The sequence below is a fragment of the Doryrhamphus excisus genome, chromosome 9 (genome assembly GCF_030265055.1).
Source record: "Doryrhamphus excisus isolate RoL2022-K1 chromosome 9, RoL_Dexc_1.0, whole genome shotgun sequence".
NCBI classification, from domain to species: domain Eukaryota; kingdom Metazoa; phylum Chordata; class Actinopteri; order Syngnathiformes; family Syngnathidae; genus Doryrhamphus; species Doryrhamphus excisus.
Window position 1 is genome coordinate 4,380,131 of NC_080474.1, and position 27,050 is coordinate 4,407,180.

General features: G+C 39.7%; 1 protein-coding gene across 2 annotated transcripts in view; it reads left to right on the forward strand.

Moving 5' to 3' along the window:
* agps (alkylglycerone phosphate synthase) overlaps window positions 1–27,050 on the forward strand; it is a 30,427-nt gene that overhangs the window by 1,611 nt on the left and 1,766 nt on the right. For both annotated transcript variants that reach the window (XM_058082818.1, XM_058082819.1), the window contains exons 2-19: window positions 1,160–1,249; window positions 2,257–2,347; window positions 2,429–2,549; window positions 2,628–2,702; window positions 4,983–5,054; window positions 5,260–5,339; window positions 6,467–6,547; window positions 7,275–7,400; window positions 7,504–7,612; window positions 10,515–10,642; window positions 12,025–12,076; window positions 13,253–13,329; window positions 13,417–13,529; window positions 16,492–16,561; window positions 17,041–17,102; window positions 18,844–18,933; window positions 21,678–21,777; window positions 21,868–21,925. In XM_058082818.1, coding sequence (XP_057938801.1) covers window positions 1,160–1,249; window positions 2,257–2,347; window positions 2,429–2,549; window positions 2,628–2,702; window positions 4,983–5,054; window positions 5,260–5,339; window positions 6,467–6,547; window positions 7,275–7,400; window positions 7,504–7,612; window positions 10,515–10,642; window positions 12,025–12,076; window positions 13,253–13,329; window positions 13,417–13,529; window positions 16,492–16,561; window positions 17,041–17,102; window positions 18,844–18,933; window positions 21,678–21,777; window positions 21,868–21,925 — 1,595 coding nt within the window. The remainder of the gene's footprint in view (window positions 1–1,159; window positions 1,250–2,256; window positions 2,348–2,428; window positions 2,550–2,627; window positions 2,703–4,982; window positions 5,055–5,259; window positions 5,340–6,466; window positions 6,548–7,274; window positions 7,401–7,503; window positions 7,613–10,514; window positions 10,643–12,024; window positions 12,077–13,252; window positions 13,330–13,416; window positions 13,530–16,491; window positions 16,562–17,040; window positions 17,103–18,843; window positions 18,934–21,677; window positions 21,778–21,867; window positions 21,926–27,050) is intronic.

Here is a 27,050-nt window from a genome sequence, read left to right on the forward strand (position 1 = left end):
GTTTATAGTCTATACAGTTGTCTTAGGAATGCACTATAGCCAGTATCTCTTATTGTTTTGGCTATATTGCTTGAAATGTTTTCTTTGGCTTAATGTTAATGTTGTTTGTATACAAACAGTTGAAACACGGTTGAACAATTCCCTGTAGGAACTACAAATAATCCATTCCTTTTTGTACTTTACAGACATTTTTAAGTAACATTATAACCTTCTCAACTGTCATGCAAGTGTAAAAATAAGCTAATAAGTGTTAATAACTTAAAGGACAAATGATGGTGTAATGTGTTGATAGTAAAATCAGAATGTGTTGATGCAGTTGTACTGCACAGTTGTACTGTACAGGAAGAAGTAAAATGAAAAGGACTTCTGGTATTGTATTATTTTAGTCAATGCAGCAAGCCATTAAAGTGGAGAGTATTGCACAGGTCCTTACAAAGTAAGCACTGCATTACTATTTTTCTGTATTTAGTGGTTCAGTTGTTGTTAAAAGTCTGATTTTCTATGTCTTTTTATAGCACCGTATTTGTTTAAATGCAGCCATCTTTTACCGCTGCTTAATTGTGACGTGTACACCTCAGTGTTACTTTTTAGGGTTGGGTTAGGGTTGGTTTTTTCCTGTCAGGTTATTGGTGGATTTATGAAAAACATTGGTCAATGTATTCATTCACTCTTTTTCTACCGCTTTTCCTCACGAGGATCCCGGGGGGTGCTCGAGCCTATCCCAGCTGTCTTCGGGCGAGAGGCCAGCCAATCACAGGGCACATATAGACAAACAACCATTCACACTCACATTCATACCTATGGACAATTTGGAGTCCCAACCTCAACAAATACAAATACGGGCTGCACACCCCTAGTGCGTAGGTTTCATGCATCTTTGGAGGGATATTTTTGCAGAGATTGTAGTGCAATTCAAATCCCCGTACCCTTTAGGGGCTGCACATGACTTTGTTATTGAATACTGTATCTCCGGATACAGTAGGAGGTGTGGCTGTCTGCTCCCTGTTGTATTGCGAGCGTGCCAAACAATAAGACCCAACTTGAATGGGATGGAAAGTTGTGAATGGCTGACTAAAATCAGATATCAATGAAAAGAGAACAAATCATGTTAAAAAAAATTCCTGTTGTCATACATTTAATGGTTTTATTTGTTTTTCAGGCAGGATATTATGAAATGGAACGGTTGGGGATACAGTGATTCCAGGTTCCTCTTCAATAAGAAAGGTCAAGCAGAATTTACTGGTAAAAGGTAAGTGACCGTGTATCACATGACATCATTTTTGTGCCTAAGAACAGATAACATAAGTATTGTCTCATTCACTCATTTGTTGATCTTTCATAAACATTCCAACGTTATCTTCTTCTGGAATTATGAATCAATCATTTGCTCATCACTGACTGATTCCCCATCAGTGAACAGGGCTTCCGGCTTGAACACACACACTCGCGCCACACTGCTGCCATCTAGTGTCTGGTATTTGTAACTGCTACAAAGCCACCAACCAGTTTCCTGCTTGCCTCAGCCGGGTTGCACATTAACGAAAGAGTTGGGCAAACCCTTTGGAAATGATTGAGATGTTCCTGGATGGGTGTAAGTGGCAGATTTGACCTAATGTGACTGCTTGTGGAAGCCCCGTGATGTCTTTTGCACTTTTCCTTTATCGAGTGCAGTGTTTCTCAACTGGTGGGTCCAGGGGTGCAGCCAGGGGCTCCCCTTGAAAAAAAACATTCCATTTTGCACATAAAATTAATTGTAATTTTGTTTAAAAAGATGACATGCATATGTTTTGAAAGCTATAAAAATACATTTGCATGTACAAACATGGGTCACCACTGAATGACCATGGGGAAATGTGGGTCCCAGTTGAGACCAGTTGATTTTAATCTAGTACGAGAACAAATGAGATAAGAATTCTCCATTTGACTGAGAGAGACATTAAATGAAAATTTTTATTTGTAGTTGGACGTCTTGTAGAAATGCACAATGGCCGAGTTGTTGCTCATATTTAACATGTTATTTGCACTGCAAGCATTGTAGTATTTGTGCTGGTGTGAAAGTTGCGTGTGAAGAAGAAGAAGAAGAAGTGAATGTTTCGTGTACGCTGTGTAGATTAGAAGCAAGGAAGTAGTAGAAGGAAGTAATAATGGAAGCAACACGGGATGTTGCTAAACCACTCTTGTGCAATCTCATGCAGTTCTACATCATCTCAACACACCAAAAAATGTATTCTATTCTATTCTTTAATCCCAATCCAGATACAGATTAAGTGGTTTGATCATCCCCGGTCTGAAAGACTGGTTTGAAAGCACGTTTGGAGCCAGTCTGCAGCACAAAACTCCAGCAACAGTGAGCGCACTTCATTCATTGTCATCCTATTCTCCGTGAATCACACCCGGCCGACTAAATCGACACTTTGTTTTGTCTCAGCCCATTCTGAACAGCAACGCCATCCAAGCTCCCATCCTTAACAAGGCCTTTGTGGATGATCTGAAGTCCGCCGATATTGCCTTCTCACACGATGCAGAAGACCGGGTGTTCCGCAGCCACGGTGAGACTCAAGAGGAAACAGCGCCACTCTGCCAACGTTTTGGCTGAGTTGATCTTCTCTCCTCTGATGTGTTTCCAGGACATTGCTTACATGAGATCTTCGCCCTGCGAGAAGGCAGATTTGGTCGCGTTCCAGACATGGTGGTGTGGCCCAGTGAGTTCAGAAGCTGCATCACGCCTGCGCTCTTTCTCTTACGCTTTATGGCTGATTCACTCAACAGCTTATGTTATTTGGAGGATCAATCTTGGCTCAAATCCTCATATTAATACGTGAGTGAAGGCTTAACATGAAGTGTCAGAAGGAGGATGGTTGACACCCAGTGTCGGCCTGTGTAGAAGATTTGGGTTTGATATGAGTGCAGGATACTGCGGCTCAAATATATAGTTCATATATAGTTCAATATATAGCTCAGCTCAAATACATACTGTAAAGTCGCTGAGTGGTTTTACATTATGTTATAAAAGTGACTACACTAATCCTTCATTTATTGCAATTAATTGGTTCCAGACCCAACCGTGATAAGTGAATTTCCACAAAGTACAACTCCTAAATAAATAATACAAAATAAATGACATGTTAATGCGATGTAAAGTAGTCAGTGTACAGCTTGGCTAACATCAAAATAAGTCAACACTCAGCCATTAATGTCTAAACCGTTGGCAATAAAAGTGAGTACGCCCTTTATGTTAAACCATCAACTGTCAACCCAGTTAGCCTTTTTTTTTTCTCCCCGGGGGTTATGTAACTCATTAATGTTACATGGTCTTGCAAGGTCTGACAGTGCATGGCAGGAACGTTAAATTTGGGTCTGGCTCTCGCACATTTTCATCCTGTTCATACTGTTCTCAGCTTTGCAATATACTTGAGATGAAAAAGCACATTAGTTTATTTTTCCCCACTTTTGCTGTAGTCATTTAAATATTTAAACTTTACATTTTCTTTTGGTAGTATTATGACTTTATTTCCATCACGTTTTGACTTTATTCCCATAATATAATGATGTTTTCCCCAACCAATTTTTTTTTTTAATTCCAACGTTATTCTGTAATATTTAAACACTTTTCCTCATAATTTTAGGAGCTCTTGTAAAATTTTCCATTAGAGTACAACCTTTTTCTCTTATATATTTTCACTTTATTCTTGTAAAATTTCAACTCTATTCATGTTTTTTTAATTTTAATATCATTCATCTTTTCCCATGAATATTTTGAGCTTATTCTCATAACTTTTCCCCAACCAAATTGTCCAACAATTACAACTTTTTTTGTTTGTTTTTTTTTTATATTACAACTTTTTAAAATGTATTTTTTCTTTAATATTTGCACTTATTAAAATGCCATTTCCCCTCATATTACTAGGTTATTCTTGTAAAAGTATGAGATTGCAACTTGACAATTTTGATTTTAGTATTGTAAAATTACTGCTGATTTTTTTCATTGTTTTTTTAATTTTATTTTCCTTTTTAAATTCTATTTTTAGAATGTGTCGCCCTCCCACCACAAATGGCCCCTGGGCTGCACTTTGGACACCCCATAATGTAAAACAATTCAATTCAGACATCCTAGCTTTTTTTGTTTTGTTTTTTTCTAGGACAAATGAGCACATATGTAAATACATTACAAGTACAGTAAATGTCATACGGCAGAAGTAAAACACAAGTCGGTCTCAGCTGCTTCCTAATCTTGTATGGAAATTTAGCAGCACTTAAAATATGTCATTTTTATCATGTCTGATGTGCCAAACCGAGTTGAAATTATTGGATTTGGGATTGTATCGCTTTGTGTTGCCAAAGAAAATGTTATTTTATAAAGAATAACCCGAATTCGCTTGTTCCTTACGTTAGTTATTACTATCCTCGATCACAGCAGTCATTTACGACCAGCAGCGCTTACTCAATTCCATTAGATTTTACGTCCCCCAGCAGGTCTCCAAGCCCAGCTGTTATGCGGGGGTTTGTTTTTGTTGAACTGTGATCCTTGGGATGAGCAGTGTGTATAATTAGTCAGCAGAATATACTCGCGGCTGCTAAAAGCACTTGAGCCGGGCTAAGTGCATCCTTGAAGCTTTGTGTTACTCCCTCCCTGCCCGCCCCCCACTACTTACTGTGACCCGACGTGGGCTCTGATTGGGTGAAATGCATTTGTATTGATTCGCATCATCTCACCACAGAGAGCAACACTTCATACGGCTGAACCCCACCTGGGAAAAGCCTCAAGCAAATGGAAACACACCCTGTTTTCCTGCCTTTTGCATCTCCGACAGCTCTGCCAGTACAAACACACTATTTATCACCTGTCATATTTCATTTGTTTTAGGATGTGTTTACTTTCACTCTTTACTACACTTTAATACTTTATTCATGGCTGCAATAGAAGAGTTTAAAGCGTAAAATAACCCTATGTTTTTGAAAATGATGTTTTGTTTTTTTTGCAGACTGCCACGACGATGTCGTAAAAATTGTGGAACTGGCGTGTAAACACAACGTTTGTTTAATACCATATGGAGGTGAGTTATATTAAAGAGGCAACAATATGATATTAATTATATGAAAGTACCTGTTTACTTTTAAATGTCTTTTCTATGTATTCCCTTATTGTCAAGTCATTGGATTACTTTGTCATTTTTTCTATTTTACTGCAAACCATTACAATGTAAATATAAATTCATTAAGATTAGATTTTATTTAAATATATATCCTTTTTTTGTCCAGGTGGGACAAGCGTTTCCAGTGCTCTTGAGTGCCCCCAAGAGGAATCTCGCTGTATTGTCTCTCTGGATACGTCACAGATGGTATGTAAACAACCAAAACAGTTGACAAAAAAGCTGTACGTCAAAATAAAAAAGGTGTATGAAGAAACAAGTAATACATTAAGTAATAATACAAAAAAAACATTTTGGGACTAATTACCGTTTTATGTGCAGAAACAAAATTGAATAATTCTAAATAACAAATGAATTAAACTTATTGTTTACGCAGACTTCTTGTACATCCTAGAATTCTCATCTTCTTCATCCATTTGCTGCCACTCACAACTTTATTTGGCCCCATGGCCAGTCATTTGACTCAATAACTAATGTTAGCATGATAACAATGCCAACATGCTAATGTTAGCTTGCAACACCTAACATGGTAGTGCTGAGTGTCTGCGTATGTTATAGTTATGAAAATGTCAAAAAATGCTACTATGCTAATGTTGATACGGTAATGCTAACATGAGCATATTAGCGTGCTAATATTGAACATGATAGCACTGTTTAAGTTTCTACTTATGAAAATGGCTAAAATGTTACTACGCTAATGTTAGCATGCAAAACCTTGCATGATAGTGTAGTGCTAAGTGTCTGCGGCTGTTAGTATAATGAAAAATGCTACTATGCTAATGTTGGCATACTAAGATTTAGCAGGATTGCGTTCAGTGTTTCTATACGTTTGTACTTACGAAAATTGCTAAAAAAAAAAAAGGGTACTATCACGGCAGAAATATCCAGTAGTCTTGTTCTTTGAACTGAGTGAGGATGATAAATAGGCCGCTGCCCCACCAGCGGATTGTTGCACAGAAGTCAGAGGGCAGAGGTGAGGTGGCTCCGGCATGTGAAAGCAGCAGCACAGCAGCAACATAAACTTTATTACCTCTGCAGTGTAATTGATGGCACAGGGAGGCACGTTGACCCCCTGCAGGTAAGGCGAGGCCCAGTGCTTAGCGGTCCAAATAAGAGGCATATATTTGAAATTAGATATTAAATTGAGTTTAACCTTGGGGAGCCGCCGACTGTTGTGGCCTTCCTGCGGCCTCGCTGAGCACATTCATCTGGCAGACGCCAGGAAGGGCGTGGCAGAACCAAGCCTGCAGTACTGTACTATTTGCAGCGTGAGTGTAAAAGGATTCACCCAAGATGTTTGTTTTGTTTTCATGCAGAACCGCATCCTATGGATTGACGAGAAAAATCTGACCGCCCACGTGGAAGCTGGCATCATTGGCCAGGATTTGGAGCGTCAGGTGAGTGTTGAGTTTGTCACTTGGAGTGTTCTTCACAGCTTCTATAAGCCGGGTTGTTGCTTTATTACCAAAGCTTCTTTTAGACACTAAATGTATAGAACAGAATACTTTGCATATGAACTGTTTTTTTCTCCCTATTTTTATTTTAAGCGGAAAAATGTATTGAATAAAACTTTGTTAGCAAAATCAATATCTAACAATATCTATCTTACAATATCTATCTATATCCGGTCACACATTTGAAATGTTATATTCTGTTACATGAATTCAGAGTTTAAAAAAGTTTATAAAATGAATCTTAATATTGAACCTTTACTGTCAGGCCTCTTCCAACAGACAGCAATGTCATATTTAACACATGATGTAATAAGGCAGGGACCAATATTTAATTATAATGAATCTAAATGATGCAACACGTAATGCTATAACAATGAGAATGTGTCATTATTATGAATAATAATACAATATTAATAAATTATGATATTATGTAATTATTATTTACTTATTATTTATTTATTATACTGTATAAATAATAGTAATATATTTGTAGAAGACATGGACTGATACAGGTTTTTCAGGACCGATATGATTATTAATAGTTAAGGGGGAAAAAGCATAGAAGCGTAGTGTCGGCCGTGCACAATAACAATGACAGCAGCACTGAAATAGCTGTTGATGTTGGGTCATATTTTTATTAAAAACTGTTGAGTGTTTCTGTGTTTGGCAGCTTAATGAAAGCGGCTACTGCACAGGCCATGAGCCGGACTCCATGGAGTTCAGCTCTGTGGGGGGCTGGGTAGCAACCAGAGCATCAGGCATGAAGAAGAACATCTATGGCAACATTGAGGACTTGGTGCGTGGTCGCGTGTTTGTAAAGTGTAAAGGTTTGGTTCTAATTAGTGTATATTTCTGTCTAAAAGCAACAAATTGCTTTTTCCTCCACTGTTGTGTCCTAGGTGGTACACATTAAGATGGTGACTCCATGCGGGGTGATTGAGAAGAGCTGCCAGGGCCCGCGCATGTCCACGGGGCCGGACGTTCACCACTTTATCATGGGATCGGAAGGTCTGCATGTGTTTCTGTATCGGGGGTTTGTGCATGTGTGCTGCTTTGCAGGGTCGTGTCTGTACGATAACACTGCAACATGAGGGCAGTTCTCATGCTCACACTTGAACTAAAGGGGGAGGAGTCAGTAGTTGGCATTTGTCCTCCCTGTCCCTGACAGAGCCCGTTCACCACTATTTACACCATCTATAGCCGGGGTGTCCAAACCTACCAGCGAGGGCCACATAGTGAAAAAAATTTCCAAATATTTACTTTTTCTTCTAAAATAGTCTTCTTGTAATATTACTTTATTCCCATAATACTATAGCTTTCTCCCACCTAATTTATCAAAACTACTACTAAAATTTTACTTTTTGTTGTTATTCCAACTCTATGCTACTAAAGATGTTATTTTTCTTCATAATATTACAAGATTATTCTTGTCAAAGTATGGATTTTTTTCTATTAGAAGGAAATTTTTACTTAATAGTTTTCTTTTATTCTTGTAAAATTACAGCTGTCTATTTCCTCATGTCATTTGACGTTATTGCCATATTTTTACTTGATTCTCATAAGATTATGTGTTTGTCCGCAACCTAATTTAAAAAATGTTTGTTTGTTTTTCATAATATTACAACTCTTAACATATAACGTCTTTTGTTAATATTTATGTATTCAGAATGTATTTATTAATATTTATTTAACAGCCTTATGCTTTATTTTCATAAAATCACAACCATTTCTCATTCCATCACAACTTTTTTTTATTTTAATATTTTGACTTTATTTTTGTAAACAGCTGCAGGTCACACTTTGAACACCCATGATCTTTAGAATAGTATTAGTAGTATAGTACTAGTATTCTTGGGTTGCTTAAAATTTACTTTTTCAATGTAAGTTATGATTATGTGCACCTAAATCAAAACCAGTACTGATGCGTTTCACCCAAAACGTTTTGCAATTTTTTTGTTGCCAGTTAAGTTCGAACGTAGACTCATCTCATTCTCTGGGTCTCGCTATGACATTATTTTGGTACATTTTTAATACAATAAGAGCTGAAAACCCTGCTAATAATCATAAAGATGCTCAAGCACCTCCTCCGTCTTTCACTCTCTCACCTCCCTCAGTATCCAAAGACCCTCCCTCCTTGTTTCACATGGGAGGGGCTTGAGGGTCTTTTGTAATTTAGCTGCACGCTTTCTGCTGGGCCACTGGGGAGCAGCCTGTGCCATGCAGTCTCGCGTTCTAGGCTTCATTACAGGCCAAAGATGCCTTCTAACAAGAGACCCCTATGTTCCCTGTCTGTATTAAGACACAGCATGTGATCAGCTGCTGAGACCATTATCAGTGATGAAACATTTTACATTTCTAAGAGAGCTGCCATTACGCCTGGAGTGGCTCCACAGAAGGAGAGTTTTACCACTAAAAACATGCATTGCAAAAAGCGTCCTACCATTCATATTCATACCGCTATGATCTTTTTTTGTTGTTTGTTTGGTGACAGTACACAGTTCAACTGTGACAGCAACAGTTGCTACTAGCAACGGAACATTTGCCCAAAAATATCTGCTGTTTGGCAGAGTACACACCGTGAGGATTTAGATGAGATTGACTTGAGCCTTGATGTGTGTAAAGTGTGGGCACAGTGGCGTTTGCTCAAAGTCGCAAAACAACACCTTGAAGCCACATCAGGGAGTCGCTGCTTGGTATCAGTTTACACGCGCCAGCACTATTACGCCTTCATATGTACAGATATACAATATAACTTTGTTTTTTGGCATTAAGTCGCCTGACAAAAATCTAAACTTGAAAACTGAATCAAGTAATGAAAATCAAATTAATGCAAAAAAAAATCTAATGTTTTTTTTTAAGAATAACACTTGCATAATGCACCTGAACGCCTCATTAGTGCACAGCACAGGTCATAAAACATTATTATAATTTTAACTTTGGACAAACCTACACTGAAAGAAGTGTGCAAATTGACTGTACAACTATTGTGTAATTCTAATAATAATAACAATATTATTAATAAATAATAAAAACAATAATTGTAAATTAGATGTGACAACTGAAAATTTGAATTTTCTGTCAAAATTGACCATTCTTTTTAATTTTTATTTTTTCCGATTTTTTAAACTTAATATATGTGTACATTTAAACAAAATTAATATACATTATTTTAATATACAATATTAAAAATTAAAAAGTAATACATGTAATATAATTAAAGTAATAATAATATTTTAATATAAATACAAGTATTATTCCAAATAATATTAATCTTTTTGTGGTTCTAAAAGAACCACTATCCGTTCTTCGCAGAGACTCGAGTGGCCAACGCCTGGATGTTTGTTTGGGCACCCACCGTTTGGCCAACCGATACATATTTTTACCAGTAATTTTTATTGAAAACCGAGATTCCGCTGTGTATGTATAATAAATAAAATATTGGTAGTGGCTTGTTTCCGTCCAGCACGAAATTCCATTTCTGAAATGCTGATTGGTCTGATGTTGCATCTGTTTTTGAAACTATTATCTGTATTTCCCGCCCTGAAGTATTCAAACACGCACCGGGGCTCCTTCCCTGGCAGCAGCAGCTAATGAAGAGTTTTGGAGGCCATAAGGTCGGTCAGAGGTCGAGTTGTATCTGTACACATGCTGCTGCTCAGGGCCTGTCTGCCTTTGATACAGCCTTGCTTTATTTCCTCATGCTCCATGCTGATAAATCTTAGCTGCCCCCAGTAGAAAACCAGATCCCCTCGGTGAAATGTGAGACGAAGGTCACCAGAAGGACCCTCAGGACATTTACCAGAACCCTTTAAAACACAGCTCCGAGAGCACTGAAATCATATAAATGACTGGCCTTAACATACTTATTGTTCCACTCCCTCTCCTAATGTCTCACTGTGATTTTCCACAGGAACACTGGGCGTGGTCACTGAGGTCACAATGAAGATTCGGCCCATGCCGGAGTATCAGAAGTACGGCTCTGTGGTGTTCCCTAACTTTGAGCAGGGAGTTGCATGTCTTCGAGAAGTTGCCAAACAGGTAACTATGAAACTGTTCTACCTGTGGATAGAAAATAGAAGGTGTACCCATTTCCCTTCATCACATTACTTGGGATTTAACCGTAAAAAAGTGGTGTCATAATCCAGTCAGTTCTTTAAAAACATACAAAGGACTGTTAGGACCGCATTGAAAAAGAAAATAAAGTAGCAGAATTAAAGTGGATCCCCACACATTTGCAGATATTTGTTCAAAAAATGTTTAGTTTTTCTCTGAAAGTAGGCAATGTTTTACACTGAAAAACCCATATCACTCACCCGGGGTGTGTAATAACTTATAAATACATGGTAATGTAAAATTTCTGCATGTTTTTGTCTTTATGCTTCACTGATGATGCTTTTTTTTCGCCAATGTCGCACTTTGGCGGTCCTTGAATGCATCTTGGATGCATGAGGCAAACCGAAAGTGAAACTTATGTATCCATAACTTTCAAAATTCCAATGCTGCCACATAAATACTTCTGTTCACAGATCATCTTATATCATCATTCATTCGTGAGCACCTATATTATATATATATATATATATATAATATTATGAAATATTATATACTGCTCAAAAAATAAAGGGAACACTAAAATAACACAGCCTACATCTGAATGAATGAAATATTCTTATCAAATACTTTTATGCTGACAACAAAATCGCATGAAAATTATAAATGGAAGTGAAATTTATTAGATTTATTACAATCACACTCCAAACTAAAGTGGAAAAACACACTCAAGTCTGATCCAGTCTTTAAAACCAGTCAAAATGAGGCTCAGTTGTGGGTGTGTTTGGCCTCCATGTTTGATTTCATGGAAGTGTGATTGACTTTATATGTATGTATGAACAATACATCACAGTATATTACATTATTGTTTATTTTTTTCAACCAAACAATACCAATTAGTGATTAAAAAAAACAGATTATATAAAAAAAAATAGATGTTGTTAATGTTATGTTGTTGTTATTGGCAACGCATTCAATGATAGCTGATGTTAGTAGCTAAACTTTGCCAAATTGCTATCATTAGCTGACAACAAACATAACCAGTGAGCGTGTGCGTGTTTTACCTCGGAGGAGGAAGAGGTGGGATGTAATGCTTGCAGTATGTTTGACTGTTGGCGCCCTCTAGGTATCCGGAGGGCCGGCTGCATACACTCCCTTTTAATATTATTTGATTGATAAATCATAAAAACATAAAGACCTCTATGTTTCTTTTTGGGATTGAAATGATGGGTTCATTGAATTGTGAGGTCCAACTGATTTATTATTATTTTTAAGTACAATTTCAACATCATAATAAGCATTTAAAAAGTCAACTTTACATTGATTTTAATTTTTATCATTGTTTTTTTGTTTTCTTTTTATTTTTTTAGAGATGTGCTCCTGCATCTATCCGACTTATGGATAATGAGCAATTTAAATTTGGTAAGTTTTGTTCATTTCTACTCTTTTTTTTTTTTTTCCCCCTTTTGATTTGAACCAGCTACCTAATTATAATATTTCTTTCATTTGCTGTCATCCATGACCAGCATAGGTTTTATTTTTTATTCCACTTGCATGTTGGCCGCACAGCCAAAGAGCTAAAACCAGATGAAAAATTGTTCCCTGCCTAAATGAAGTAGTAGTTCCATTGAAGTTTTATGACGCTGCTCCTTAAGGTCTCACCAAATGCATCTGGCATCACCAGAGATCTCAGTAAAACTCCCTTGAGCCTCCAGGGATCTCATTATCTCTCCTACATTTCCGCTTTTCACCAAGAAGGCAGTTCTGAGCATTAAGGAAAGAAGATGAAGCGACCAGGTTTTTCACTAATAACTAAAACTCATGGCTCCATGATACGTTCTTGGGCTTATTAGTGGCGTCTTTCATACTTTTGATCATGTCTGCTATTGAGTACGAACAATTGATGCATTCAAAAGTCCTCCGCAGATTGGGATTACATGTGCAATTTTAGTAGTGTGCATGAAAAATGAGACTGTTGTCACGGTCACTGAGCTTTTATGTGCAAAAGAGAGGAGGAGCAAAGCACAAAGGACGTGAGAATTGAGAGTAAAATAATACGCAGTGTGGCGTGCAATTATTAAATGAAGAGTGTGAAGATGGTAGAAGAACCAGTGGTAAAGACACGCAGTCAAAGCTGGAAGTGGACACAATTAGGACACTAAGGTGATGAAGAGACAGGCGCATACACGGGGAGAAATAAATGAACTGTTAAGTCTCTGTGACATCACCCGTGACTTCCCCCGCTGTTGATTGATAGCCGTCCCATTGGCCCTCATTCCTGCCTGTCCACAGGCACTTTTGGTACGTCCGATCAGGAATAAATCAAAAAAGTGCTCGTGAGGAAGACAGATATCGCTGCATCAGCCCCACTTCCCTTCAGAAAGACTCTGATTTATTGACGCCCGTTGCCGGCAGCCATCGGCTTGTTGTAAACGCATTCAAATGTGTTCAAATTTGTCCTCCTTTTTGTTTAAGAGCCCAAATAACTCTTGACTCGCCTGCCTTTGGTAATTTCCGGACAGTGCGAGTATAAGAATGTGACTAGCGACTGTGTGAAACCAAATCTTTATGGCTAACTCTTAACTGGTGTGTTCACAGGTCACGCCCTCAAGCCTCAGGTGTCGTCACTTTTCACCTCCTTTCTGGACGGCCTGAAGAAACTGTACATCACCAAGGTAAACCCGAGAGCGGAAGCACACTGTGTCAGCGGCGCCCTTAGAACTGTTGGCCGTGAAAAATGACCCCGCCTCTTAAATCCTAAGTTCAAAGGCTTCGACCAGGACCGCTTGTGCGTGGCCACCCTGCTGTTTGAGGGAGATCGAGAGAAGGTCCTCCAGCACGAGAAGCAAGTTTATGACATCGCCGCCAAATTTGGGTCAGTACTGCCTTGTTGCTTGTCCCTATCACTTGTATCCCCACAGGGACACACTAGGGGGAAAAAAAGTAAAAATAATATGCTGGGTGCATTGATTCAGCATTCATGGACCTGCAAATTTTCAGGAAAAAGTAACATTTGTTTTTATTTAATAATAATTTTTTTAAAAGGTTTAAACTTTTTTTTTTCTTTTAAAATGTTTTTTTTTCACGGAAAATGCAAAATGAGATTCCAGTGAGTTTGAGAGGAGAAAATAAAAGAATTTTTTTTCTTAAAAAAAATTCAGAAGCTGCATCTAATTAATAATATAGCCTAATAATAATATTAATAGTAGTAGTACTATTGAATTCATGGATTATTACTTTACACTAATCCCTATTCTGTGAGATAACTGTGGACTCCCATATAAATTTGCTGCATTTCATTTACTTTAAATAGTAAGTTAAAAAAAAAAACATCAGTAAAATTAGTTTAAAAAAATCTTAATAATTAATAAATGTGTCCATGATAATAAAAATAAAATAAATGTACCACTGTTAGATATCCCACACCGTTTTCTTTATGTTAAGGTTTCGCATTTTGAACGCACGATAGCTCATCCATCCATTACATTATTCTTTCACATTCATATACATATTCATATTTAGGGATGAAACCTGGATTGTGTGGTGACTGAAGAATGGCAATTGAAGAGAGAAGGGGGGTGGTTCCGGAACGGCATCTAATGTAATAATCACAATACTTTTATTGCAAATGTTGATCTGAAGTCTGTCACGTTCGGGCTTGAGGGCTTTGCGATGCGACCCCCAGGATGCAGAGAGCAGGACCAAAAGTGCAGATAAAAGGTTGAGTTTAATGCAAAAATGGCAGCAGCAGGATAACACAACCGCCAAACCAAAGACAATGAAGCCACAAACAAAAGAGCACACACTTGAACTAAATAAGGAGTGTGAAATTAGAGACAGGTGCGTGAAATGAGCCTGGATAGAGAAAACGGAAGGGAACAAGAAAGGAAGTAGTTATAAAATAAGAGCATGGCAAAGAAGGAACTAAAAAAGCTGTCACAATCAGTCCTTTTCTTTTGCAGTTTGGCCCTAAAATTCTTCAAACGTTAGACCCAACAACACCATACTTAACCAGACATTATGAATAACGACAAAAAGAAAGTTTTTGGCTTGTTGTTCCTCTCAGTTGTTTGTCTTAGTTTGCGGTGATGGATCACCTGTGGATGTCCTCCTGCCAGGCCCGCCTTTGTGGGTGCTGATCAATGAGGTCTTTGGGGGGGAATCAGTTACCCATCAGGCTCACTGGGATGCTCCATAGATGATATTGGGCCAATTTAAAACGTTCACTTACAGTCATGTCACCACACGACGGAAGCAGAACCTATGTTTTGGCAATGCAACAGTAAGAAATGCAACAAATTGCACTTGAGTGTTTGAGATTCAGAATGCTATATTCATTTCAACTAAAATGGCCCTGTGTGATTGCCCCCCCCTCCAGAAATAAAATAATTAAGATCTATCAGTCTGTAAAAAGGTTATAAAGCCATTTCTAAAGCTGTGGGACTCCAGCCACCCACAGTAAGAGCAATTATCCACAAATGGCCAAAACACAGAACAGTGGGGAACCTTTCCGGGATCGGCCGCCCAACCAAAATGCCCCCAAGAGTGCAGCAACAGATCATCCAAGAGGTCACAAAATACCCCACAACAACATCCAAAGAATTGCAGGCTTGCCTCAGTTAAGGCCAGTAAGAAAGACCAAAACCACGGCTAAAGAAAATGGTCAATGCAGAAATAATGACCATCAAGACCTGTGGGGAAATACTCTTGTGGTCTGATGAGTCAAAAGTTGAGCATTTTGGAAAGTGTGTCCCATAATATCTACCATAAAACTAACGCCACATTTCAGAAAAATATCATAGCAAAAATATAATTGCAACAGTAAAATATGGTGGTGGTAGTGTAATGGTCAGGGGTTGTTTTGCTGCTTCAGGACCTTGAAGACTTGCTGTGATAAATGGAACTATGAATTCTGCAGTCTACCAAAAAATCCTAAAGTCCGGCCATCTGTGGGGGACCTCAAGCTGAAACCAACTTGGGTTCTGCAGCAGGACAATGATCCAAAACACACCAGCAAGTCCACCTCTGAATGGCTGAAGAAAAACCAAATGAAGACTTTGGAGTGGCCTAGTCAAAGTGACCTGAATCCTATTGAGATGCTGTGGCATGACCTTAAAAAGGCTTCATGCTTGCTCATCTATGATGTCATCAGTGATTGACTCTTGTTGTTTGCTTAGTAACACGGTTACCCCACAAGTTTCTACTCAACACTACTGAATGCACGGAATAATGCAAAACAGGAAGTGGTAGATCTCACTGCCACATTATGTGTGTGGGCAATTTTGGTTGTCAAATTTGGTTGCATTATTTCTAATGAGGAAAAACTGATTGGGTTAGAATCTTTGTGGAACAGATTAATGACGCTAAATGAGGTTTCACTGTATTGTATGTCATTCACCTGTGGAATACAGTATATTGATTGTGTATGACAGTTGGATTCTTGGCTCAGCTGGAGGGCTGACGTGTCAAAAAGCAGCAGTTAGGAGCATGGCATCTTCAGCCTGATGACATTATTTTTGCCTAAAGGACAATCGGCCATCACACCAAGTGCCAGTGATGGATAAGTGAGGGATATTTGCTTGTGGTGTTGGGAAACAGAATGAGTCGATATAGTGATTTTCTAATGAGCTTGGCCTGATTAGTTTGGGTGCGAGATGAAAATTTGATTACACTCTGCAGGTGATGGATGCGTAGCTGACCTGCGGCGAGGCACACGACGCCGCTCCATTGATCCGTACATTGTTGGATTGACAGGCTGGCGGGCAGCTGTTTGTGAAAGCGGCTTGCAAAGCTCAAAGAAGACACTGTTGAATATTAACCCTGTTATCTTTTTCCAGCGGCCTGGCAGCCGGAGAGGACAATGGGCAGAGGGGCTACATGTTGACCTTTGTCATCGCTTACCTCCGGGTGGGTCATTGCGCCGTCTTTTTTTTTTTTTCTTCGCAGGCTGAGATGACGGGCAGGTGGACCGGGCCTCTGACAGCAGATAGTGTAGCGAGGAACCCTAGAAGCCTGCAGAATGTGACCTCTAAGGCTCTCGATTTGATGTGGTCAATCTTATTGTCAGGGTTTTTACCACCCTGGAGTGTATCTCTTCTTTCAGAGAATTGAGATGTTTTTCCCTTTTGCTCGGACACAAGTGAATCCATTCATGTAGTTTCTATGTGTCTAAATAAGTCCCAACTATTTATCAACTAGTTTGACACTTAATTGAGCGCAGACTTCCTCCAACATCCTAGTTTGCATCAGCACAGATACCCACCTCTTGTACTTGCCCTCAATGTTGTCATTAGGACATCAAAACACAAACGTAACTGCAAGTTCATGAATCTCCTTTTAAAAGACAGTACAATGTTATATATAAAAGTATGTTTTTTTTTTAAAAGGACTTGGGAATGGACTACTATGTGATCGGGGAGTCCTTTGAGACCTCGGTACCCTGGGACAGGTAAATAGTATTTATTTTCTGCATCACACATCACTACTTTTTGTTTCTACTGCTTATCCTCACGAGGGTCGCGGGGGTGCTGGAGACTATCCCAGCTGTCTTCGGGCGAGAGGCGGGGTACACTCTGGGGTCCACAAATTTTTTTCTGGTTTCATTTTGAAGTTCAGTGTGTACAGCACAGATACATTAATATATATATTATCAGTCTCTCTTGTATTTCAAAGCAGAATAACTGTAATATTATGAGGAAAACTATCATTTTAGTAACAAAGTTTAAATATTAAAGATGCTTTTCTTGTAAAATGAAAAACAAAACAACAATGTTGTAATTGTTGTAAGATTTGGTTGCGGAAAAAATTATGTTATAATAAAGTCAGGGCTGCACGGCGGTCGAGTGGTTAGCGCGTAGACCTCACAACTAGGAGACCTGAGTTCAATTCCACCCTCGGCCATCTCTGTGTGGAGTTTGCATGTTCTCCCCGTGCATGTGTGGGTTTTCTCCGGGTACTCCGGTTTCCTCCCACATTCCAAAAACATGCTAGGTTAATTGGCGATTCCAAATTGTCCATAGGTATGAATGTGAGTGTGAATGGTTGTTTGTCTATATGTGCCCTGTGATTGGCTGGCCACCAGTCCAGGGTGTACCCCACCTCTCGCCTGAAGACAGCTGGGATAGGCTCCAGCACCCCCCGCTACCCTTGTGAGGATAAGCGGTAGAAAATGAATGAATGAATAATAAAGTCAAAATATTATGGTAAGTCATAATTACAAGTGGAAAATTTACAAGAAGAAAGTTGAAGTATTTCAAACAATACACAGAAGAAATTGAAAAAAAAAAACAGCTGTAATTTTATGCGACTAAAGTCAAAATATTAAGAGAAAAAAAGTCAAATTTTTTTCAAGAATAAACTCTTACTATTATGAGGAAAAATAATTAATTTTAGAGGTGATTTTTTTATTATTATGAGAAGCTAACATATTTTGGGAAATGAGGCAAAGGAAAGTAGTTAGAATATTATGGGAATAAAGTCATAATATCAGAAGAATATTTACAAAGATTATTTCGAATCGCAATGAAGGATGTCAAACAATAAATTATGTCTTTGTCATGTCAGTGTAAAATGTTTATCACCCTGCCTCGAAAAAGCATCGGAATCGATAATCGTTAAGAAATGGATTCAGAATCGTTTAAATTCATTCATTCATTTTCTAATAAAAGAAATTTTGCATGTTCATATCTTCATCCTCCACCTTCGATCCGGAAAAAGTAAGCAATGGCGGGGTACGGTGATGTCTTGTGTGACGTCATGCATGATATTGATGCAAACTCCTGCCCTACGGAACATGTGCCCCTGGTTCAAGTCTCACCCAACTGTAGTGTGCTCTCCTCCTTGTCATTGGCTGCTGGACAACAGGAGCATGCGGCGCTCCCGTGTTGCGCAACATGCCTGACGGGAGAGACGGAGAGAGCAAGCGACCGAGGCGAACACATGAGTTTGGCTCATTACCCCTCCTCCTCGCCATCCTCCACATGGCTGCACATGCCCAGGGCTGGCGGCCGTTTTCGCACCGATGGGAACGGCTCATGCAATGTTCTCCGCTTTCTCTTTCTTGGGCTTCTTCTTCTTTTTATCATATCTGTTCACAGACGTTTTCCTAATGCAATAAATGTCCAACACAGATATTTACATTTCCATCAAGCGTCAAGTCTCACATAATTTTTTTTTTCTCTCACATGCAGGGTTTTGGATATTTGCCGCAACGTAAAAGCTCGCATCATCAGGGAGTGTAAAGACAAAGGAGTCCAGTTTCCTCCATTTTCCACTTGCAGGTAACATTTAGACTTTGTAATGACTCACCAACATCAGTATACAAAGAAATAAATATACATAGTGATGTATTGTTTGCTTCGTTTCAGCATTTTCCAGCACAAATGACATAAATACAAACATAAATAAGAGGACACATTCTAAGATGCAGTGATTTAGTATTCTTCACTGGCCACTAGGTGTCAGTAATGTTACTGTAATTTTGGGTGAGACACACAAGCACCTGACCTGATCGCCAGAACAACAGGATTTTATTGCAGGTTTGAATGATCTCACAACAAGCACAAAACTCCCTAACATGGGCTCCTGTGTTAATAACATAACTTTCTAATCATAGAAATTTACTTGTCTCATAATTTTATGAGTTTGATTTTCATAATATTTTTTTACTTTATTATTGGAAAAATTGTACATTTTTAACTAACCAAAAAACTTTCCAAAAAATTGCAACTTTATTCTTTGTTTTGTTAGTTCTTACTTGTTTGTACTACATACTTCATATCATGACTTCCATCTATTTTCTATGCCACTTAGCCTCAGTAGGCGTATGCTGGAGCCTATCCCAGCTGATTTTGAGTGAGGAGAGTTGCCAGTATTATAGATCTCTCAAAATATTTTGTATTTATTCCTGCAAAATTACTGCTCTTTTTTCCATGTTTGCTGTTGTTGTTTTTTTAAATAAATAATAATTAAAAAAAAAAAAAACATCCTCAGGGCATAAATGGCCTTCAAACCTGGTCTACTATATTTAGTAGGACTGGACAGGTGACTGTAGGGATGTTTGATCATGTCCAGAGGGCTCTAATAATGTTAAAAATCATATTTAGAAGGTTGTAAATCGGTTTTGTATGGTCAAATTACAAAAATATTCAATTTCTAAATAAGGAATCCTATTTAGTGGAAATTCACTTATCACGGTAGGGTCTGGAGCCAATGAACCCCGATAAACGAATGATTTTTGTATTGTTACGTAGCAGTTCAGATACTAATATGTAATTACTTTTACTTAAAGGAACAGCTTGATGTTCCATCTATTCACTTTTAACATTCAAAGTTGCGTTCACACAACAATAAAAGACACTGAAAAGGCATATCTAGAGATTTTGCAGACACAATAAAGAAATAGGATAAAGAAATGTCAATGTCTAAATGCGACTTTGAATGAAGTATTATTAGAGGACCGGCTCTTCCCTCCACAAAGGCCGTGCACGTTGGCCAGAGTCTGACGAGCAGACGGCAAGCAGGCTGCTGCTCTATGCTTGTGGACAGATTAGGCCTCAGCCTGATTATGCCACAGCTATTCATTTCCCGGCCACGGTCTGTCACATGATTGATTTGTCCATTTAACCTCTGGAGCAGTCAGCGTGCCAGGTGATGGGCCATGTCAAATGAACAAGGGCCTCGGCAGGGAGCGAGGCCATGAGACCGGGGCTGAGACTTGAGAGCCGGAGGGGTTATCTTTACTCTTTATGATGATTTTTAAAAACAACAATTATTTACAAGTGGTCGTTTGTTTGAGTCTGTTTTTGGAACATGAGACATTTCTCAGTAAATTGTCAGGTGACGTGTCAGGACAAGCGTGGGAGCATGTTTTGCCTGACTGATGTTTGGATTTGGATTAGTGGGATAAAAATGCAGGATTCTTCTGCTAAGTTCCCTCATTTGCACATATAGTGGCCAGGGGGGGATCAGGTGATGGTTAGGTGCATAGATTTTTGTTTTGGGGTTTTTTGGGGGTTATAATTTACATTATAGTGTAATAATATATATATATTTACATTTGTATATTTCATGCTAATTGATATGATGGAATAATAAAATAAAAAAATATAAAATATAATAACTAAAATATGATAACTAACTGTTTATGAGGGTAAAAAACAAGACTTGTATTTAGTCATGAACATTTATAATAATTTTTTAAATTATTAAATGTATAATTTTTATAAAAAAATTATTTTATATTTCTTTTTTTGACATTTATATTTTATTTCCCATATTAATCAGCAAAGTTGTGTGTAATATATTGGTTTTTTTTTGTAATATATTGTAAATAAGATCAAATATCAAAGAAGGGGTAGGATTTAATGAGCTGTGCTTCTTCCTGCTCCTTTTCAGACATGTGTAGTAATGAGGTGTTGTGTGTGTGCATGTATGTATATGTGTGTATGTGTGTGTATATGTATATATATATATATATATATGTGTGTGTGTATATATATATATGTATATGTATATATATATATATATGTATATATATGTATATGTATATATATATGTGTATATATATATGTATATATATATATATATGTATATATATGTATATATGTATATGTATATATATGTGTATATATATATGTATATATATATATATATATATATTGTAAGTGTATTGTAAGTGTATATATGAGAAAGAATAATTTAATATAGTATGCATGTCTGAAATAAATTAAGAAAAATAAGAAATTAAAGCCTATTTATATGGGTTTTATTGCATTTGAAGAATCTGTCAACGGGATTAGAAACTGGATGTCATACAGATTACTCACATGGTGGGAATTATTGATTTAATTGTATTGTGTTGTATATTACTGTGTAGTTTATTTAATTTTGCTGTATTTTGTCAGATTAGATTGTGTTTCTATTTACAGTCGGTGCCACCAGCAAAGCTTTTCACTCTCTGAATTTGAAGTAGACAAATGTTGAAGCCGCCGTGAAGGTTTAACGTCCTCGTTCACTTTTCCAGGGTGACTCAAACCTATGACTGCGGTGCCTGCGTCTACTTTTACTTTGCCTTCAACTACAGGGGTCTCTCCGATCCGGTGCACGTACATGAACAAGTGGAGGTGGGTGTACTGAATGCAAAAATATGCTGCCTCTCCAGAAAGTGTTTCCATGAATAAAGTGTGATTTTTTTTTTTTTTCGTTTTTCTCAGCATGCAGCTCGAGAGGAGATCCTCGCCAATGGAGGCAGCTTATCACATCACCATGGAGGTATGCCAAGCAGGAACACGTTTAAGCTATAGAATGTTCTACAGGACATGTGTTAGGCAATGTATGGGCAGCACTGAGAGCATTGCCGCAGCATTTTTGCGTCCTGGTCGTGCTGCGATGGCACATTTGCTCCAAGATCTTCCATCGTTTCTTTCCCGGGTCCAAACTGTCCCGGCAGCTGCGCCTCGGCGATTTGTTCATCTCAGCAGCGGCCAAATGAAACGTGAGCACGGGGAAGGGCGGCGAAGCGACTCTGCTGGCCCCATCAGGGCTCAGTGAAACGCCTGCCTTATCTATATTGCCATCCGCCTGGCTGTTTTCATACATCACTTCAGGCTATTCATCACGCCTGTCAAAAACAGTATGCAGCGAATCAGCTGCGATATTAAATCGCAATTTTTCCCCAACGGCGAGGACGGCTTCAAAATTAAAAGATTGCTAATAAAAAGGCGGGGGGCCGAGGTAAATGATGCTAGTGTTGCCGGTTGAATGCTGACCTCCAAACGGCGGCCGGGGCCACCCCGAGCAGCCTGGGGAGGTGACGGGAAGGGGGGAGGGGCCTGGCGAGGTATTGATGCAGCTCCCGTGCGCGAGGCCCACTCTGTAATTGTGATTAATAACAGCGGGGCTCGCTATCTGGCCGCAGACACACCGGTTTGTCTGGCTACAATCAGCCGCTGACAAATGGAGCTACTTTCTCGGGGTTTGGTGTATCAAAGCAAACAGATGTAGTCAAGGATGGCCAGGTTGGAGGGCACCACTGGAAATACACTTTTTTTTTATGTCGACTAATTTAACAATGTCTCTGCGAGACATAAAACAATGCTAACAATGCTAACACGCACTTCACTTGACAATGTGATGAGCGCTTGGACTGTTTGTACGTTGCTTCTCTGGGTACATCCATACTTACATACGTTTTTTTTTTTTTTTACTACAAAAGCCAGAGAAATACCAGAGTCGTCTTTGTAGTCGTCATGTCTCATTCATGGTGCCAAAAAACCCTCCCACTCTCCAACAAGCAAAACAATCTGTTCCGCCCACCTAACGCCAACGTGCTACAATACGCTTCATCAATTAAACCTTTGCTTCAGTATTATTGTAGATCAGGGGTCAGAAGTTAAATTAGATTTGTAGAATAGCCCACAGCTGTGAGCCGCAAATGGCCCCCGGGCTGCACTTTGGACACCCCTAACATACATTCATTCATTCATTTTCTACTTCTTATCCTCACAAGGGTCACAAGCTGTCTTCGGGCGAGAGGCGGGGTACACCCTGGACTGGTCGCCAGCCAATCACAGGGCACATATAGACAAACAACCATTCACACTCACATTCATACCTATGGACAATTTGGAGTCGCCAATTAACCTAGCATGTTTTTGGAATGTGGGAGGAAACCGGAGTACCCGGAGAAAACCCACGCATGCACGGGGGAGAACATGCAAACTCCACACAGAGATGGCCAAGGGTGGAATTGAACCCTGGTCTCCTAGCTGTGAGGTCTGAGCGCTAACCACTCGACCACCCTAACATACATTAAAAAAAAATAATTTTTTTTTTACATGTTTGACTCTATGCTTTACTTATTTTTATGTTTTTCCATCAAGTGTTTAGATTCCGCACTTGTTGGGCGGCCTCAAATGCACCATATTTTGCTGTGAGATACAAACGTTTAAACTTGTATATATAACAATCCAGCCTAAAAACGAATACGCCGTTGCTGGCGTTACAACAGTCAGGCAGTGTGGATTATGTCATTTTTTATACTTAAAATATGCCGAATAAGGGTGTGATGCATGAGCTAGGTTTGTGCATTTTAGCTTAGCAAGCCATCCAAAATTGGAGGATGTCAACGTCAAGCTAGCAGAAGCGTTGAAAATGACGTCTCTGGGAAGTTATGACAATCGTTCACGGCATTCCACTCTTTAAAATGATGTATATAATGAATTGAGAGTCGAAAAAGGGTAGGCTCACATGCCTAGACACGCACTGGGCCATTTGGATTAGGTGATAAGCATGTGGAGGACTTGTTTTGGAGACAAGTCACCTCTGGCCTCCAGCAATATAATCACATCAACTTATTAATGTGTATTTTTTCATAAGTATATGTATGTTGTTGCATAATTATGACTAATATTTGTTAAATCAATGAGTACAGTATGAAACCATATACTTTTATTAAGGAATTTCAGTCCATTTTCTGGTATTTTTGTTTCAACTGGATGATTGACATGCGGTCGATACCCCGCCTCCCACCCCAAGTCAGCTGATTTAGGCTCCTGCTCCCCTCCTGACCCTGAACAGGATAAGCGTTCTAGAAAGAGAATGGCTGCTTCTAAAACGAGCGGCGGCGTCCCTTTTAACTGGGTCACTGGCGTAGCAGCGGCATGGAGCATCCGAGCATCCATCACTCGCACCCTCGTCCATCCATCAAGACCTGGACTGGGCCCCTATCGCAGGGGCGCAGTGTCGCTACCTCAACCTGCCGTTCACTCCGTGACCTCCATTTGCCTGACAATCGGTGAGCCGCCTTCACCTTCAAACCCCCCCCTGCAAAAAAGTCACCAACCCCCACCTCCGATCTCTGAATGTATAGCCGGGGATGACGTCGATGATTTAGTCCGGCTTCGGGAGAGCGAGCCGCAACCTCTCCTTCGCTCCTTCGCCTCAGCTGCACGGCCGCCAGAGATTGATGGCGATGGCGAGCGAGAAAGAGCGAGTACGACAAGATAGATGTGTAAATTATCACGGTGATGGAGGCAATGATGCAGTCCCGCCACCTTCTGTTTTCTCTCCTTCCCAGGAGGAGGTGGAACCAAAGAGGGTGGGGGGTGGGGTGCACCGGGACAGGGTTTTTTTTTTTTTTTTTTTTTTTTTTTTTTTTTTTTTTTTAGTTATGGGGCACCAGCTGATTGGTCCCTCTGTCACCATCTGGAGTTGCATGTGCTATCAGAGCCCCCCCAGTGACCTCCTTGTCTGCCCTCTTGTGTCAGGAGGCCCTCGCAGCCCCGCCCCCGCGGCTGGACTCCGATAACAAATATGTCACGGCTCGGCCTATCAACACGGGAGCTCTCCCCTGCTCGCCAAGCAGCGGGCGGTGCGTTATCACGCCTCCAACCCCCCCCAACCCCCCCATCTAATCTCAAGTGATTACTGTGCTACTTTGAAGTATTTGCCCAGAGAGGAGCACCTGTTCTTTTCCCAAATGCGTATGAACCACCTGACACCTCCTCCGCAAGTTAACATTTACCTAAAAACTCACTGCTGATACACTGCCATATTACATTTCATTTGGAAATCTTGCGGTACGATACATGGCGCCCGATAGGGCGACACAAAAAAAATGTCCAAAATAGTCCGTTAACGGGAGTATCAATTTTTTTGCGGATATGCATCATGGCAAACCAAGGATCTGTGTAGTTCCACACAGTCCACACACAGTCCACTGCTTTTTTATAACTTTATCCTGACCCGAACACCATGGATGTATCTCGAACTCCAAACAAACACATCCGGGACCACACTTCCTTAAGGGATGCATTCATGGACACTCCGAACATCACAACTACTATGCGCGGTCGAAATAATCAGAAAGACAAACAATAAGTGAATAATTCATTCATTCATTTTCTACCGCTTATCCTCCGGGGTACACCCTGGACTGGTGGCCAGCCAATCACAGGGCACATATAGACAAACAACCATTCACACTCACATTCATACCTATGGACAATTTGGAGTCGCTAATTAACCTAGCATGTTTTTTGGAATATGGGAGGAAACCGGAGTACCCGGAGAAAACTCACGCATGCACGGGGAGAACATGCAAACTCCACACAGAGATGTCCAAGGGTGGGATTGAACTCGGGTCTCCTTGCTGTGAGGCCTGCACGCTAACCACTCGACCGCCGTGCAGCCCAAGTGGATAATTATAGTAACAATTATAATTAGTATTACGCTCATTTTTTTGACCCTTTGTATTGCGTTGTGGTTTCCGATCGAGCAGCTACAATGCTATCCTGCTAAATCTTAGTATGCTAACATTAGCATTCGCACATTTTTCATTAGTAGTAAGCAGCAAAATGTGCAAAGAGTGAAGTTGATATTAAAAATGGTCTTTTTCACAAAGCTGAGATGCAGTTTGTCTAAGAATATACTGTATAGCCTTTTAGCATAGCAATGCTAGCATAGCATAGCAAAATATCAAAGTGGTAAAGTTGAATCGGGCTAGGACAGGCAATGCTACGCTACTGTACTGTATGTGATGTCAAAAAAATATATATGACCAAAAGGTCACGCAAACAATTTGATTCCCATATAATATAATAATGGATTTAAATTTACAATTTGCATGATTTCCTGCATTCTGATTGGATGCCGGTTTTTCACAATTACCTCCCAAAGGGGTAGTTCTTGTCGTGTGATGTCTTGACTTCACTAGCATTTTTCCTTACCTTCTTTATCAAGTTGCTGGCACTCTCAGCTTTCTTTGGCCCCATGGTGGATGATTTCCACCATTATTAATCCATAGCATGCCTTTATTTGGCTACTTGATTCCATGGAATGATGCAGCTCAGGACAAATGGACTATTCCAATTTTGCGGGCTTCATGTTTCTACACTGGTCACTAGGTGTTAGTCATGTGACAATAGCCACTGCACAGCTCATTAGCATTAGCGCTACTTTTTCCACCTCTACTTCCTGTCTGCTGCCTTTAAATTATTTTGGATGTTTTGTTTTCTTTGAAATTATGGCCTGCTTGCTATAGAGCCTCTTGCGCTTTTCTGGACGGGTTGGGGGGAGGTGGGTGGGATTGTCGGTGTCAAAGGTCATGGAGAGCGGAGCAGGACCTGCGAGTTGGAGCTCCTCCCCCCTGTTCCCCCTCTCTTGCCTGCACAGGAGGAGGGAAGGCGGTGGTCCGCTGGACGAGAGGAGAGGACAGGAGAGGAGCGAGGGTGGCCAGGCGTGGTCCGGGTGCGCTCCAGCCCGGCAGGCGACTCCTCCCTCCCTCCCTCCTTCTCCTCCTCCTGTGGGAACACACACACACACACACTAATGAGTTTGATAGTCTGCTGAGCTCCATAAATCATGCCATGCAAAACATTTCTCCTGGCTGAATAAA